The 16695-nt window shown below is 42.2% G+C and overlaps 1 protein-coding gene across 6 annotated transcripts in view; it reads left to right on the forward strand.

The window, feature by feature from the left end:
- Window positions 1-16695, forward strand: part of grb10b (growth factor receptor-bound protein 10b) — a 57725-nt gene that overhangs the window by 20163 nt on the left and 20867 nt on the right. For all 6 annotated transcript variants that reach the window (XM_085802544.1, XM_085802546.1, XM_085802545.1 and 3 more), the window contains 2 exons: window positions 7737-8052; window positions 10332-10476. In XM_085802544.1, the coding sequence (XP_085658670.1) occupies window positions 7737-8052; window positions 10332-10476 (461 nt within the window). The remainder of the gene's footprint in view (window positions 1-7736; window positions 8053-10331; window positions 10477-16695) is intronic.

The raw sequence follows: 16695 nt of genomic DNA on the forward strand, positions 1-16695 counted from the left end.
AGAAATTACCTGGGAATCTGATACTACTACTGTGTGTGTGTGTGTGTGTGTGTGTGCGTGCGTGCGTGCGTGCGTGTCACGTCCCAGTGCAGTGCAGAGAGTGGCTTTCCGCTCATTATCCTGCACTGGGGTGGGGTGGGGTGGGGGGGGGGTCGAGGGAGATAATATATATTTGGGGCTCTTCCGCTGTAAACATTTCAGCAGTTCAAAGAGTGATCTGCATGGACACAGGGTGCCATTATAATTACGCCGTCTATCTAATTGTGCCATGCAGTGTTCATCCATGACAATCGGAGCATGAGATTTAAGCACAATATTGGCTCAGCATGGGAGGTAAGGGCGGGGAGTCTGTGAAGACTCAACCAGTGAATTAGAACGCTTGGCCCTGGCATGGGAAATAAATGGAGCATAAATTACATTGTCATTTTTCAGGATCAGCCGGGATAGAGGGAACTCAGGAGGGCCAGAGAGGCAGGCCAATGAAAATGACTTTAACTCAGAAACATTTTTGCTTACACTTATGCATCTAAATAATGATATTTTGGCTGTATTTTTAGACCTCCATTTGGAGCCATGAGTGATGAGCACTGGTGCTGTAAACCATTTATTTGTCAGACCTCCTTCTCTGCTGTCTCACTCTATTTTTAAAAAACTAATCAGGTAATGGATGACAAATTATGGCCACCAAGATGCCTCTTTTAAGTACTTTGACCGCTTACGTGCATCAGGCTGCAGTATGTTTCGTGTGCTTCTCAAAGTCTGTATTAGTTGAGCAAAGGTTTTGAATTTAGCCCCGGTAGCGCTTGTGTTATTAGCAACATAATAATCCTTGCTGACGTTACTAAACCTGTTTTCCAGTAAACCCACTTCTCATTCTTATAGGACTTTAATATAGCCACCAGCTACTTGCTGTGTTCACTATAAAGCTACTACAGTCATAAACCTATTAATGTTGCTGGGAACAGTGTGGCTTTGTTGGAGCATGACTGCCCATTATTTTATATGTTTGGAGTGAGATACTATTGAGCGGCTTATCAGGGCATTTGCATGCCAATATTTGATATCTAGAAGTAAAGGTTGTACCTAATTATATTTTCATCATGTAATCTATTGTACTCTGCACTAATAAGGTTGTGATGACAGGAGGCATGGCATGGTACATTCTGTGTACGAGGCCTCTCAGTCTCTCACAGATACGATGTCACAGGCTTGCACATATGCAAATGCTGTCTCCTCTTTTGTTGTTTCTCTCAGCTACACAACAGAGGGACTTCAGCCACACAGTATAGCTGAGCTCATTGTTTGTATGGCCATAGATCCTTGTGTCATTCCTTTATGTTTTCTTTCTTGGCTTCTTAAGGCTTTTTTTTTTTAATTTTGCCTCCCTGCACCTTTTTAAAATCAAGTTCAGTTTGTTCATCTTCTGCAGTTTGGGCTGAGTCACCATGTGACAGACAGACAGTTAGCACTCATACCCGTTTCATAAGCTAGCCTGACTGGTTTGATACTTAAGCTGCAGGAATTGGAAACAAATGTCAGATGATATTCAGACATGTTACTCGTTTCTAGTTGTCTGGCATGCTTAAAGTCTCTTTATTTGAATTCAAAATGTTTCAAGAAGTTAAAACCACACTGAGAAGTAGAACCTGAGACCTAGAGACCAAGAAAAACAGTACATTAAGTAACAGCCTTCAGTTAATCACAAAGCAGTTTATTTAATTAATCTGATAAAGAACGGCAGAGACAGTGAAGAAACTGTCATCATTTAGTTCTGACATGATGTCTGGATATTGTTCTGTCCTTGTTGAGAAAAGAAACAGAAAAATAAAACAGAGACAGTTGTAGAAACATTGAGTAAGTGAGTGATGTTGTTTTCTTCTTGAACTTAAGTTGTAACATAACTGAACATTTGAGATGTTAAAAAGTCATTTGATTGTGATAGTATGAAGGTTATTGTGTAATTTTATTGGCCGCCCGGTATGTCAGAGCGTCATGTACTGTACTGGCGTTAAGATACCTGAGGCGCCACTCTGATCAGTGCAGAGGAGAAGTTGCTACGTCTTGTTCAATGATGCCACAGTGTAGTAGAGGGAAAATATTTTGTTAATGTGAATGTTTATGTGTTTGTATATATGATGACAAGGCTGTGACATTTGCTTTTTTTTTCATTAGGAACTGGGGTGGTGGGAGGGTCTCTCATATGGGCGTGCAGCTGCTAGGCAACAAATCCCATCAATGGTACCAATGCAGTGCAGTAATCTGATGGTGTGGCTCTGGAGGGGTTGACCAGCCATGGTCTCAGGCCTGGAAGTGAAGCTCCCACCTCCAGTTATTCCAGTTATGCCTTTGTAGAGGGAGAGTGACACACCAGGGGCACACATGCGTGGGCATCCACGTGCAGACACTCATGCACGTGTACAGACACACACTTTTATTCAGAAACAGCAAGGGACCGCATTCCTGCACAGAATGGGGCTCTTTAACAGGGGGTTAAGGAAGGGTGGGGTAAGAGCTTATCATGAGGTGATGTGAAAGAAATCTGCCGATTTGTGTTTGTCAAATCAATTAAAATACAGCTGGCAAGTTTCAGATTGACTGGCTCTAACACAACGAAAACATGATATAATATGCCCTCATTCTTTCTTAAATATCATAACATGTGGCTCTAACTGCTAGCAATAACAGTGTTAATAAGCTACAAGTGATATTTGTCACTTTCGCAACCTCAGTCTCTTTTGCATGTTAGCACTTTGACATTTCCTAAATACAATTAAACAAAGTGACCTGACCTGATCTGACCTGAGGATGACATCAGGTGAAAACTCTACAGGACTGCATGGCAGTCTGTGGAGTGGTTGTTAAAAACATTTCGATCAAGCACACGTCAACCTCATGGAGGAATCGTGTCAGAGCACCATGGAAATCTGGACCAAATTCAACAACACCCTATCCAGTGTCTTTTGCAATGTTTCACTGTGGACCAAAGTGGAGGACCAACTGGTTAAGAGACAGCTGTAACTGGCTATAAACAATATTTATTTTCAGTTATATCTTCATTTTATTTTTATTTTTTCATTTTATTATTATTATTATTTGGCGTGTATGTGTGTATCTGTATGTGTGCGTACATGGGTATGCACATGTTTATATACGGTAATTACTTTATTTACGCGCTGTTGAATGATGATGATTGTTGTCCTTAAATCCCAATAAAAATTTGATCACAAAAAAAAGATTTAAATTGTCAGAAGTAATACAGTAGTTTTGTTCTCCCATACGGCATATTGTCAGCCTCACCCTGTTTGAACCCACTCTCTCCCCCACCACCGTAAATGAGCGTCTTGTGTTTCTGCCCCTCCATTTCCTCCCATCTCTCCTTTCCCCTCTCTTCATCTCTGATTTCCCTCCCACCCGCCCTCTTATTTCCCTCTGACCCTCCCACACTCCCCCTCCCCATCAGGAGGCCTATAGCCCTCAGTGGGTGTGTGCTGTCATCAGAGGTATTGTACTCCCCAGTGCAGAGCCACGCTTTACAGTTTAGACTTGCTCTGTCTATACTCCCACTGATCCCTTTGAATGGAAACCCCTCTGCTGGGTTTGTATTCAGAGACTGTTTATCCCCCTTGTGTGTCTCCTCTGTGTGTGTGTGTGTTCAATTGATATTCTGTATATGTATACCCCTTATAGTCCCCTTTTCTACAGGAGGGTTGCCCCTCCTTTTTGTTTTTAACTAGCAGGAATGAATAAAAATGCATAGACTACATTCCTGGATTAAGGAGAGCCATATGGATCTGCCATCAATACAATGGTCTTGTTTTGGCCATGTCTCGCTCGCTAATGATCAGAAATATTCAAAACAGCTTTTATGCAGATTCTTAGCAGACATGAGTAGTTTTACAGTTGGTTAATACTGTATTTAGCGTGGCTCAAACAATAGAGGAAGCTTGGGCTATTTTTACCCCTAATTTAACCGGTTAGAGGCTCTTAGAAGAGGAGGGAGGGGGGTGTGTGTGTGGGGAGGGGAGGGGGGATGAACATGTCAGAGGAAAAGAGAAGTAAATGAAGTGGAGCCATGGGAGAAATGAAACAATGAGGAAATGAGGACAATAATGTCTGTGTTATCCTTTGACCCAACCGGGTTTTAAATTTAGTTCTGACTTCTACAGTCAAGATTAGGACAAAATGTAAAAAAAAGAACAGACTCTGAGAGACAGAAGGAGGACTAGTTATAAAACAACGATTGACGGGACAGACCTCAACTGAAACACCTATGAAAGAAGCACAAATCTGCTCTGAAAAATTACCAATAGTCAATCTGTAGGGACAAAATAGTGCTGAGTTTAAAGCTGAAGCACTTAGATGAATGATTAATCAGTTGATCAAGAAGCTAGACATCAGATTAATCACCAGTGACAGTAGCTGTCAGTTACTGCACTGGTTCAATTCCTGAAGAGCACAGTATTGATTGCACATAAAAGCACCTCCACTTGATGATCACACAAATTAGCAATTTCTTTAGAGACATTTTCTCTTTGTTTTTCTTATGTCCACTTATTACACAGAATTAGTAATGCATTTAACTTCTGTATCTTTACTCCGTAACAAAGATCTAGAGGTGCTAATATCCCTTTATACCCATTTTCAATTCTAGAGGCTCAGTAATTCTCAACACAAGGTCCCTTTTTTTAGGTGGATATGGCTTCTAAATGAATTCGTGCTATCTGTCAGACAGTGGCGGATGTCACTGGCACGTCTCCATTTTGTTGTGAAAGCCACTTGGCTTGGCACATGGCAGTGGGGCAAAAGTTCAGTTAACTCAACTACATAACATTTGGATCTCGACAGTTTGGGGACACTCGCTAAAGTGTTGGTGCCACTGAGCGACTGCATCACAGCTGCAGATTCCTGCTCTGTCTACATCTGTGGCTCTGTGTGCTCCCCGCCGCCTGAGCTGCTCTGATATTTTAAGAGGATCTAATTAATGGCTGCAACGTTGTGAGGCCAGGCATGGAGTGGCCGCTGTGTGTTTGGTGGGCTCAAATAAAGGTGTTTATGCTGTTTCTTGTGCCTTCCAAGGCCAAGTATCTGGCATGACTCCACGTCGCAGAAAGAACAACCAGTTTGCTCCCTGCTCCAAATATTCTGTGGTTTAGGTGTTTGTGTGTGTATGTGTGTGTGTGTGGCCTACGTGTGTACGTGCTTGCATGCTGTCTGTGTCATCAATCTCTCCGTCTTACACCCGGCTGCATGACGCATACCTGTGTTTGCCTGATTGTGACATGCATAGGTGAATGAGATCATACGCTGCAGTGACGCACAAATCCTTCCATCCATGCGTGTGTTTTATAGGTTAGTTGTTGTGTTTAAATGCAGTCGGCTCTGCCAGTCCCCAAGCCAGAGGCCAGGTTAGGTCAGATTTATGAGGAAACTTGTTTTCTTCCACTAGCCTCAGGGTTCATGTCTCACCAAGTAAGAATGATGGATGATGAGCACTTGACGTCATCTCGGGAATTTTGCTCACTTTTGATGTCGTTTCTGGTTTACCATCACAGATACTTTGAAGCATATGCTAGATTACAAATCATTTTATCATGGCTGCTGCTCTTGTCTCACAGGTGTCTTGCTCTGTCCTTTAGCCTTGTGAATAGCTTTGTATTCACCCTGTGTCCTGTGGTATATAGCTCTTTAGCTCTCCAGGCTATCTATAAGTAGCTGCTCCAGCTTACCTGTCGCTATTAATACCTACAGATTAACCACCTGTGAATCACAGGCACCTGTGATACAGCTACCCGACACGTTTTCAGGAAAAGCTCCTCAAAGGCGTCAATTTAGGTTTAGCAGGTTGCTGTAGTCATCAGTGCTGCTCTGTGTGATGGGGATGTCTGCTAACCCGCTAACCTGTGGCAGCTGTTGTTGCTGTTCCCCACTGAAATGAAAAAAAAGAAGAAAAAAAAAAACTAGTGTACCTCCAGCACTTTTAAAACTTTGTATAAATCAAAGTGCTGCGTCGTACTGTCAGCTTTCTGCTGAGCAGTGGGGCTTTTAGCTGCTCTAGAGTGGCATAACCCTCACTTCACCTCTCATGATGCAGCTGTCCTGGGCCCTGAGCTCCGTGTGTGGGTGTGGGGGGCTGATGGAGTTCGAATAGCAGGAATACATAGTTAAAGTTATAATATAGGGCTTTATGGGGCAATGATTCCTTTGTTCATTCCTTTGTCTGTTAGTTATTTCATTTATTCATTCATTCATTGGTGTTGTTGTACATCCTGGAGATGTTGTGGAGGTAACGCACTGTTAGCCTTCCTCTTATTCTCCAGAGCTTTTTTCATTTCAATCATTACAAACAAGACTTTAAATGAACTGCATAAAAGAGCATCTCTTGTGTCATGGTGAAAAGAAAACAAAGCACAAGACTGAAGTCATACACAACCAGATCTTAATGTAGACACACAGACAGAATCAAACAGCCACAATAACAATAGCATATACAAGTTAGTTACATTCAAATTCAGTATTGAAATATACATTAACATTTTGTCTGATCAGATGTTTCTCTATACGTCAGGTCTGAGGACAGATTAATGCTTTTATCTACACTAAGTACCACATTTTTTCTTATCAGGTTTCATTAAAATCACTGTTATTTAAAGGTGACTCCATGTCCTAATATTTGTTTGGATGCTCTAAGAGCCTCTGGTCTGTACAATTAGAGCTTGTCTCCCCCTAGTGGTTTGCTTGTGTCCTGCCTTGTAGTTATGGGATCTGAATACAAGGATGTGGTGATGATGATGAATGCATGACCAAAATGTATTTTTCATAATGAAGAATTATTAATGATAAGAACAGCCGCCACTGCAGATTGTAATTTAGAAAGAGCAAAGGCAGGCGCTAAGTTTACCCAGATGATAAAACTTTCACAGCATGAAGCAATTAGATGTGAGTTTCCCTTCAATTGAGCTTGCTTCTAACTTTGATATAACAGGCTCATGGAGTCAGTTGAAAAATTCACTTCATGAATTTCAATGTGCCTTGAGGTTCTCACAAGGGCTTTGATGATAGATTCCTCCTCTGAAAAGAATTCCACGTCCCGATTTTAAAGACTTTTAAAAGCAGAATGTTTGATACGTGCGGCCAATGTAGAGCAGATGCTTACAGTACCATGCCTTCGCCGTGAACCCCAGTGGTAAGAGTTGAAAAGTGTTACGGGCAGGTTGGTGCTTGTACCTGTTATCCCTAGAGATTTAGCTTACTGTGTAGTTAAGTCTTGCTGATTGAGCACTGGCAAAACTGGTTACCAATGTGCGTGTGTTTGTGTCTGTGTGTGTGCTCCTGTGAATGCCAGTGTTTTTTGTTCTTCTTCTTTTTAGTATTACATGGAATTAGGTGGTGCAAAGTTAGGTCAAGGGTTCAAATCCTGGCCACAATGAAATGATAGAGAAACTGAAATAGAAAAAGGGAAAGTCCCAACAATATCCAGGGACTTTACCTCTTTTTTTGAGTGCCTCAAGTATTTAAAACCGAAGCAGCAGGCTTATAGGACTTTCATTTTTCTTTTATTGTGCTTTATTGCATTCAGGGTTTGACTTTCTGTCCAGCTTTACTGATGTGTTTTTGGCCCCAAACTTTGGTCAGTTCTGTTCTTTTCACTTGTCCTAAACAGTTTTGCAGAAGCATATTTGATCAGTTTTGTCATTTTTCTGTCTTAAAATTCTCTCCTTTCTGTCGTTTCTTACCAGAAGATGACGTTGACCTCGAGGCCCTGGTGAATGACATGAACTCTTCGCTGGAAAGCCTGTACTCCACCTGCAGTGGTCAGCAGACAGAGTCCACCCCACTACTGCACAACGGACAGACCTCTTCCTCACAGCCACACCACCACCACCACCACCACCACCACCATCATCATCACACACAACTTAACCACCCGCGGCAGGGTCAGCACCCACACGCGCTAAGCCACGCCTCCCCGGAGCCGCCCTCCTCCTCCTCGTCCGCGGACTCCCCCCAAACAAGCCTCAGACGGTCGCAACCCATGCACATCCTTGCCGTGAGGTAGGTGCTCACACAGATTTTTAACCGGTATGAAAAAAATGCTTTCGTCACCTCAGAGGTTTGCAGTTGAATTGGTCGGGTGGCGAGAAACTGAACATGAAAGGTAACTGAACCCTGGAGGGGAAGCGTCTGAGAACAACATGAAAGATAACCGTCGCTTTGAATGTGCAAGAACTCACATTAACATATATTTGGCTGCCGAGTGGTGGAGCGAGTCAGTACGCTTCAAAAAAAAGTGCAGATAATCAGCAGCAGAGAGAAATATGGAGCTGCTCCCATGTGAATGTCAACATGACAGACACACTGTGTGAAGGTTCAGCTTTGGATAATAAAATGCTCTGAAACACAATATTGATTCTTTTGTACCTCAAGTAGCAACATGAAACCAATGACCTTGAACTTTTTTTTGGTTCAACATAAAAGTGAGTAATGATAGTTACATTTAGTTCTTTAGTTTGATTAGTTCTTTAACAGGAAAATATGACAAAAATACAACTATGACAGATAATTTTTAATGAGCACTCAAGTGTCTATGGAATGGCTGAAACAGTTGGTCCATTGACATTTATCATTTACTCGATGAACAGCAAATAAGTCATCATCAGTTATTTTGATGAACAAGTGTTATTTTTCCAAAAACAAAAGTTAAAGGATGACCCTGTTCTACTTACTAAGACATTATGTTTGCCTTTTGTATATAGTGATGAGATTTTTTCTCAATTTTCAGAAAATTCAAAGGATTCTTTGAGGGAATTGTTTCACCTTTGATCTGTGGCCCTAAAATAATTTATGACTGGAAGCTCAGACATTTTGAAAAAACTACCCATAGTAAAACAAAGGTGTTAACTTACAACACATTTAGCAGTAAGTATCCGAAATAAAAACGTATACAGTAAATGTCTAAATACAGTGGTCCTTGTGCGAGCGAACACAAAGAAACGCATACAGGGCACATACCAACACATGCACTCAGGCAACCAAAGTGTGGCACTAAGCTGTGAGCTGCCTCCTTCCAACCTCGTCCATTTGCACATGCATAGCCACCCATGCCGAGTTCAAACCCTTTTTTTTCTCTCTCACCCTGGAAAAGAAGCCTCTCACTGTACACTCATCCCTCCACACCCTCTCAATAATTGTGTCCAACGTTTACTCCCCGCTTCCAATCTATAGCCCTTGAATGACCCGTTCCTCCTTGTCACTCCCTCTTTGTCTCAAACTACACCAGCAGCAGGAGAAAGGTAAAAAATCTCATTTATTTTAGTACCAAGTGCAAACGTCTCACTCAATTTAAACAGTAGTAACCTATATCCCCCCCAAGGGTATCATGGTATGCATTGAAAAGTGGGTATGCACTCTCACACATAGACACTGACGCTGCGTACATAATGTACACACAAACATGCATTCACAGCAGAGCTGGTGTCAGCTCCTATTATTTGCCTTTGGAGCATTTGACAGAAACAGAGGAGGGATAATCAGGTAATGGAGTATTCTGTCTTAAGAGCGCTCTCTTTCAAACACTCACACATACACACACATACACACACAGGCCCTGAAGTTCTTATTATTCAAGGCTGACCTCTGGATAACCCTGTTCTCAAGCTCAGATGGGACGACATCAAAAGACCCGTTCCCTTTTGAACTCACTGGGTTCTACAGAGAGACACTTTGATAGAGAAAGAAACTAAAAGAAAGTGTCTTCTACACTGATTCTCTAAGCCAGCCGTGCAAGCTAGAATTACACAAACTGACCTGCACATTTTTTTTTTAAATGATTGCATCCTGAAAAGTTTGTGTTCAACTGTCAAATCATCATCCCTTCTTAAGGGCACTGGCTCACAGGGTGTGTGCCTCATTTAAAAACTGCTTTAAAGTGATGTCTTGATTCAAAATTGATGTGCCATAAATATTGCAGAAAATTAGCTAGCAGGCTGCGGAGGTCTGTGATTTCCACTTGCTGAGAGACTGTTCATTATGGGTAGATCAGATAGAAACAGACATGAGCCTGGATACTGTACAGCAATGCTTTATTAATTCCAAGTCTCTCTCTCCCTCTCTCTCTCTCTCTTGCACATATTTCACATGTCAGCGGGTCCCATTTCAAAGTTTTCCCATCTCACTTTTAAGTGGCTGCTCCAGTGCACGACCTTGGGCTTTAGTTAATATCTGCCTGGGTAATTAGCAAGCACAAGCTGATGCCAAAATACATGCTCGGTGTGTCAAGCCACCCTCCCGTTGCCATGGTATGACCGTTCCTTTGTTCTGTTTCCATTGTTCAGGAGGCTGCAGGTGGAGGAGCAGCAGTTGAGGACATCTTCTCTCCCGGCCATCCCCAACCCCTTCCCCGAGCTCTGCAGTCCAGCCAGCTCACCTGTCCTCAGTCCAGGGTCCCTACCTCCCGGAGAACCTTCCACTGGCAAATACGTAAGTCCAAACCCAACAAAGACACACTGTTGAAAGCTGGTCTCTCTTTCAGAAACGTAATTAAGAGGAAAATGTTTGTAGCTCACTCTGCATTATAATATAGTGTGGTTGCATGAAATGCAAAACATTGTCTTCATGCAATATGGATGAAGATGCCTTTCCCTTTGAAAAACAGATTACGAGCTGTGCTGCTGATTTTGATTTACTTTTATGTTGACAACTGAGTCATGTGTGACTCAAGTTACTTGTTTTGAAGGATGCAGAATTTGGATGTCGTAAATCAGCTGTATTAAGTGGTCGAGTGTGTGTTGGACACAAGCATTTAGGAATTTTTCCCTGCTCTACATCTGCCCCCATGTTTTGCTCATCAGAGGCACGTAGATTGCTTACATATGACGCTGCTGCACTGTACAGTGCATGTGTGTGCTGAACAGAGTTTGTGGCTTTGTTTGAGAAAAGAGGTGAAGATTGGAGGATCGTGCTTTTGTGTATGTGTGTGTCTGTGTGTTTGTGTGTGTACCTGCACACATGGCTGCATTTCTGTGGGCCAGTTTGCATGTGCATGTTCATGTGTGTGTGTGTGTGTGTGTGTTTGTGTGTACATGTGTTGACAAAGATTTAGAGGCTGGTCTGTGTCTTCCTGGAAGTCATAGTCCCTCTACCGCCACTTTTAATGATCTTCACATGGGGCCAGCCACTTCTGGTTACAGTAACATACCAGTTTACAGTAATGTGAGGGAGGATTATTTCTCATAAATACTCAGCCTGGCTATGATCCTGGCCCATTCTGGTCATGGCTGCTAGACTGCAGTTCCAGTTAAGTTGTTTCAAGCCATTATGCAAGTCTGACTTTAATATGATCTGCTCTCCTTTACAACATCAGCTCATAAATCACTTGATGACTTGATGAACCGGTGGCATCCCGTAAATGCTGAAAGAGTTGGGAAGTTGTGGCTTTGAATTACCATCTGTGACATAAATAAAGCTCTAAATGGTTAATGTTGGACGGAGCAATGAAAGATTAAATTTCATTCTTGTCTTCATGAGTTTCTTTCTTTATGGTGATTTCTGCTGGCTTGAATTATGAAGTGTGGAATAAATTCAACACTCCATGGTAAATCCTTGTTCATATGGTGGGTAGGTCAAAGATTCATGTCTCATTTAGTGCTTATGATCTTTGTATTGAATTGCCAGCCGTGACATAACTGGAGCTCGACGCAAGTGAAACGATTTTGTTTGGTAAATATTGAAAAACCAATTTATGACACTGGATGACAAGAATGTAATGTTGTTGGTGTTTAAATCCCCAGATATCCTGTTTAGAGTGCAGTATAGAGGAAGTGGAGCGGGAGATGCGGGTGAGTTGGAGATTAGTGGTGGAGTTAAATTGCGTCTGTGATCTTACAGTAATCAGATGATTAAATATGTAAAAATGTGACTAGGTGGTCAGTAAAAACCAGACCACCACAGACCGACTTTGCCTTTTTTTAGCCAGTCACTTTGTATGTAGGGCTTTTAGATCTGCCTTTGACACTGATTACAGCTATGTCCCAAAATCACAAACAACTGTTTCTTCATTTAGTGAGCATGGATGAGGAGAAGGGTTTTCTTTGTAGTATGATTTGATTTGAATATTTCTGTTCAAGAACAGTCAAACTTACACTGAAACATGAAGGAGTTTGAATAGTTTCTGGAGCCACGCTAACATTTGGTTGTTTTTAAGTAAATTACCCGACTTTTAAAATTTTGTCAGTCACTCAGGAATTAAGCATTCAATTGTTAATGTGAAAAAGTTTTTGCATCATGTGTTCAAGTGTTGCCATGTTCTGTATCCTAGACATGCCTGTAAAGGTAAACTGTGCGCAGATACAAGACAAAACCAAAGTTTTTATGACTTCTGTTTTTCTTGCACCATCAAACGTTTGCAGTGCAGAGAAGGCTGTTGAAAATTAGATTACTTGTGTGTGTGTTTGTGATGCACACAAATAGCACACACTCGTGTAAACTGAGTGCCATGTGCATCCACCCCTGTGCATGGGTGTATTTCTTTCTTTTTTTCATTGCATGTGTGTTTGTGCTTGGGTCTGCCTTGTTTGTCTTTGTGAGTTCTGTAAACTATTTACAGCATTGGCAGTGTCTCTTCATTGTTGATGGCAATGGAAAGTATGTCTCATTGTGGTTGTTCTTTAGTGGAAATTCAATTCAGCACCTTTCCACTGCAAAAACCTCCTGCGGAGCAGGCTCATCACACACACATGCCTCTGGGGTCCAGCTTTGTAAAGCATGCAGAGACGCAGTCGCATTGCTTTCTCACAAACACAAAGTCCTCCCTCAAGTCATACAAGGAGAACTTGGTGATCTGTTTGAGGTTTGACAAGTGGGGTGGTGAGCAGGTTAATTATGCTCCCCAGCCCACTCTCTTGGACCTCTGACCTTAATCATTTCAACCACATGTGCTCTGTTTAGTGCCAGTTTTTTTCTCTCTGTCTTTATCTCTTGTTGCCAGTCTGTCTCTATCTACCCCTCTCCCTGTCCAGTCAGCACAGCCTGCTGTTGAGAAGTTTCTCTGTTTAGTTTACTGAATTTTCCAACCTCCAGGCGCTTTCTGACAGACTTTCATACTTCTGTCCCTCTGTTCCTCCTTACCTCACTGCTTGGCCTCTGTGCAGGAGGCATGGGGATGCAGTGCAGGGCTTGTCAGGAATCACTGGGCAAGCTGTTTGACACGGCCTTATGATTCCCAATTACCTACCCCCCCCCTCTCTGTCCTCTCCCTCCTGTCTTCCTTCATTTCTCCACTCATAGCACTGCTCTCTCTGGTTTGTCCACTTACCTGTACACTCTGAAAGAGAGGAATCTAAAATAAAAGTGTAATGTATTCAGGTTTTGAAGTATATCATCAATTAAACATTCAAGTCTAAATCAGAATGAATACACTGAGTTAGTTTTAGAGTTACAAGATGATTAAGAGCATCAAAGTGCCATCTATGAGCACTGGCATCAGTCCAGTGTGGAATGTGTGAAAGTGTGCACAGACGGGCACACATCCAGAAACAACTGACTTCCTGTTACCACTAAGAGTTACTACAAACATAACCTGGGTTTCATGGAATTTTAAAACGACATACATCTTTCCATACACAGCCGACTGGCCAAAAAGCAGGTATTACAACCACACAACACTTAAGAAAGTACTAGAGGCTTGGCGTGTGTAATCCATGTCGTGCAATGGAAAAACCTATAAGAAGCCCTGAATGCAAGGCAGTTAGCCAGTATATCCATTAATTTACTCAGTCTAAGTTCTCGACAGTCTGTCCTTAGCAGAGCAGTAGAGAGTGCTGTTATGTACTTACTTGGACACTGTGTTCCCAGAGCTGCCCCAGTCATTCTAGTGTGGGAACACTGATTTGATCACTGGGTTGCCAGATTTTGTTGGATTTACTGTACTTGGACTGGATGTCCTGTAGCTCACTGTGCTCTATGGTATGGCAGGATCCCCACGCCCTGTCTCTGCCTCTGTAGTCTGTGTTTCATTATCGGCCCATTGCTCTGTCTATCTCTGTGTGTCTTGGACTGTATGTAGGTGTTTATCTTTCTGTCTGTCACGGGGGTTTGCACCGTCATCCCTCCTCCCCTTTGTCCTTCACTCCAAACTTTGACTTCCCGTTAAAATTCTTGCTGATTTGAACTGGTGCAGTGGGGTGTGTGACAATTCAGCTCACACGATGAACACATGATGAAGTAAGAGGCCCAAAATAGTGCATGGTGCCAGACGAGCAGTGGAGGTTGGGTTGGCACTAATCATGTTAGCTAATGTGCTGTTGGTGCTCACTTCCAGCATCATTGCCCAGTCTAAGAACTAATGTAATGCAAGTTTAAACAAACCTGCTAGCAGTCTGTTGCGCATCTCTTCACAATCCCTTCTTATTATTCTTCAGATAGAGACAGTTTGGTCGAGTACAGCTTGAAAAAAAAAAAGTTCAGGGTCACACAAATATCGTACCTGTCATGTGTTTTCTGAAAGTGGATACAGCCACAGAACAGTATGCCAAATGTTCAGGCTTCTGCAAATTTTGCATCTATTTATAGTGTTAGGTTTAGAGGTGAGAGCAACATGTACAGACACATAATCAGGGTGTAGAAGTACTCGACACACAAGAAACTTGGATAATGGTAACACGGCTGTGCTGCGGATACCTTGTCAATCGGTAAATGTAAATAAATATAGATATAAATATAGTTCTGATACACACCCCCATGTGCATCAGCAGGTAAAATCACGGTAGTATCTTTTTCTGTCTATTTCTCATCTGGATTACGTTCTTGGCCACCGCTGTGCCACAGTATCCCTGAAGGGATCATTGACATTTACTCTAATGATGATGGTGCTGATCACCTTTCTGCCTCCTCTCACTTTTCCTAACACCTCTCTCTCTCTCTCTCTCTCTCTCTCTCTCTCTCTCTCTCTCTGTCTGTCTGTCTGTCTGCACAACTTTGCCTGTAGTTGAGTCAGCCAGACTTCAAAGCTGTGACACCTACTTATCAAAAAAGCATTTGTGACTGCTTCCAGTATCAAGTGAACTGTACTGATATAATTTAAATGATGAGCTCATGATGCTAACAGCCACCACCCCAGCTTGTAGAAATAATGAAATCTGTTTTAAATGAACCTGAATTTAAATTCATTATTCCTGGGCTCGAGTTAGACTGGATATGTTGTATTATTAACTTTAGTTGAATGACTCACTCAGGGCAGAAAGAAGAAACAAGGACATGATGAAATAGACAACATACTGTCTCGCTTTGCATAGAAGCTGCTGAAAAAGCCATGATTATTATCAGAACACCAGAAATGCTGCAGCAGAATATGACTGTTGCATATTCTCACTTATATTGCTGGTCCACCCAAGCAGCTGAAGGATATCTGTTAAGAATTTATCAGGCAAAATTTCATAGGACTTTAAATTTTTTCATCATATCGCCAGTCCATGAGCACTTTCTAAAGGTCTCATTCAAGGGTCTCATCCTCGCTAACTAAAGTGTTCTTTTCAGAAAATTTGAGCTTGAGTTTCAACTTGTTTTAATTGATATCCTGACCAAAACAGGTTTAAGCTGGTGTGTCAAACATGTTAGAAAATGTGTAGGCACAGGAAATGAAGTCCCAGTATCCACTCTTGTCTTAGCTCAGATTTGGTCTCCACCAGAACAATGTGGCTGCGACATCTATATTCACAAGCCATTTTGTCTTTTTGGTGCTGCAGCCAAACGTAACACTGATGTGAGTGGGAGTGAGAGCAAACCAAAACTGTGTCTTTCTGTAAAACCACAACAATTAGCTGAAAAGAAGCTTAATTAATTACTCTGTGGGGCAGAGGGCAGCTGCAGGGGTGATAATTCTGTGTGGGATTTTTTTACTGAGAGCAACCCTCTCACATCGCACGCACTCATTTAACAGATTCATAGGATAAAACTAAAAACAAAATCACCTCATTGCCAAGTGGCCTCTGAAAAACAAAATCTCTATCGTTGAAGTATGTGAATTATCAATTTAACAAAGGAACCTTAACTGAATTCCTTGAAGCATCCATTGCTGAAATAGAAGGCACCAGGATTTAAAGGAGGAACACCCAGTACATAAACGCTGGGCATCGATCCATCCCTCCTCTCACTCTCTTCGCGCTGAAGCATGGCATTCCCTGGCTGCTTCCTTCCTGAATGTTGGAAATGCTCTGGGTCAAAGGGCAGATTTTTCCACTGTAAACGGAAAAGCAGAATGGAATGCTGTCGATGCCCAAACTGTTGGCCTCAGTGTGTGGGAAACGTCTGCAGGCCTGTGTGTGTGTGTGTTTCAAAGTAAGGGTGTGTTTGTGAGGAGGTTCGGCTTTGTGTATGGTGTGTGTGTTTGCCTGATGTATGTATATTTGTCTTTACAAGCAGTGCAGCAGTATATAGACATGTGTGTGTGTGTGTGTGTGCATGTGTGTGTGTCTGTGTCTGTGTATGTGTGTGTGTTCTGCTTCTCATTGTGCTGCTGATGTGTTCTGCAGGCTGCACTGTGCAGGGAGATCAAAGGTGACACAGCGCCAGAAATCTGTTGGCTCACTCTTCCAGCAGCCTGCTTCTTTTTAAATGGATCTTAAAGTGAAACACAGAGCGCACACACATACGTACACACACACACACACACACACACACACACACACACACACACACACACAC

This window comes from Trachurus japonicus, chromosome 16, assembly GCF_045865225.1.
Source record: "Trachurus japonicus isolate A0001 chromosome 16, Traja_1.0".
NCBI classification, from domain to species: Eukaryota; Metazoa; Chordata; class Actinopteri; order Carangiformes; family Carangidae; genus Trachurus; species Trachurus japonicus.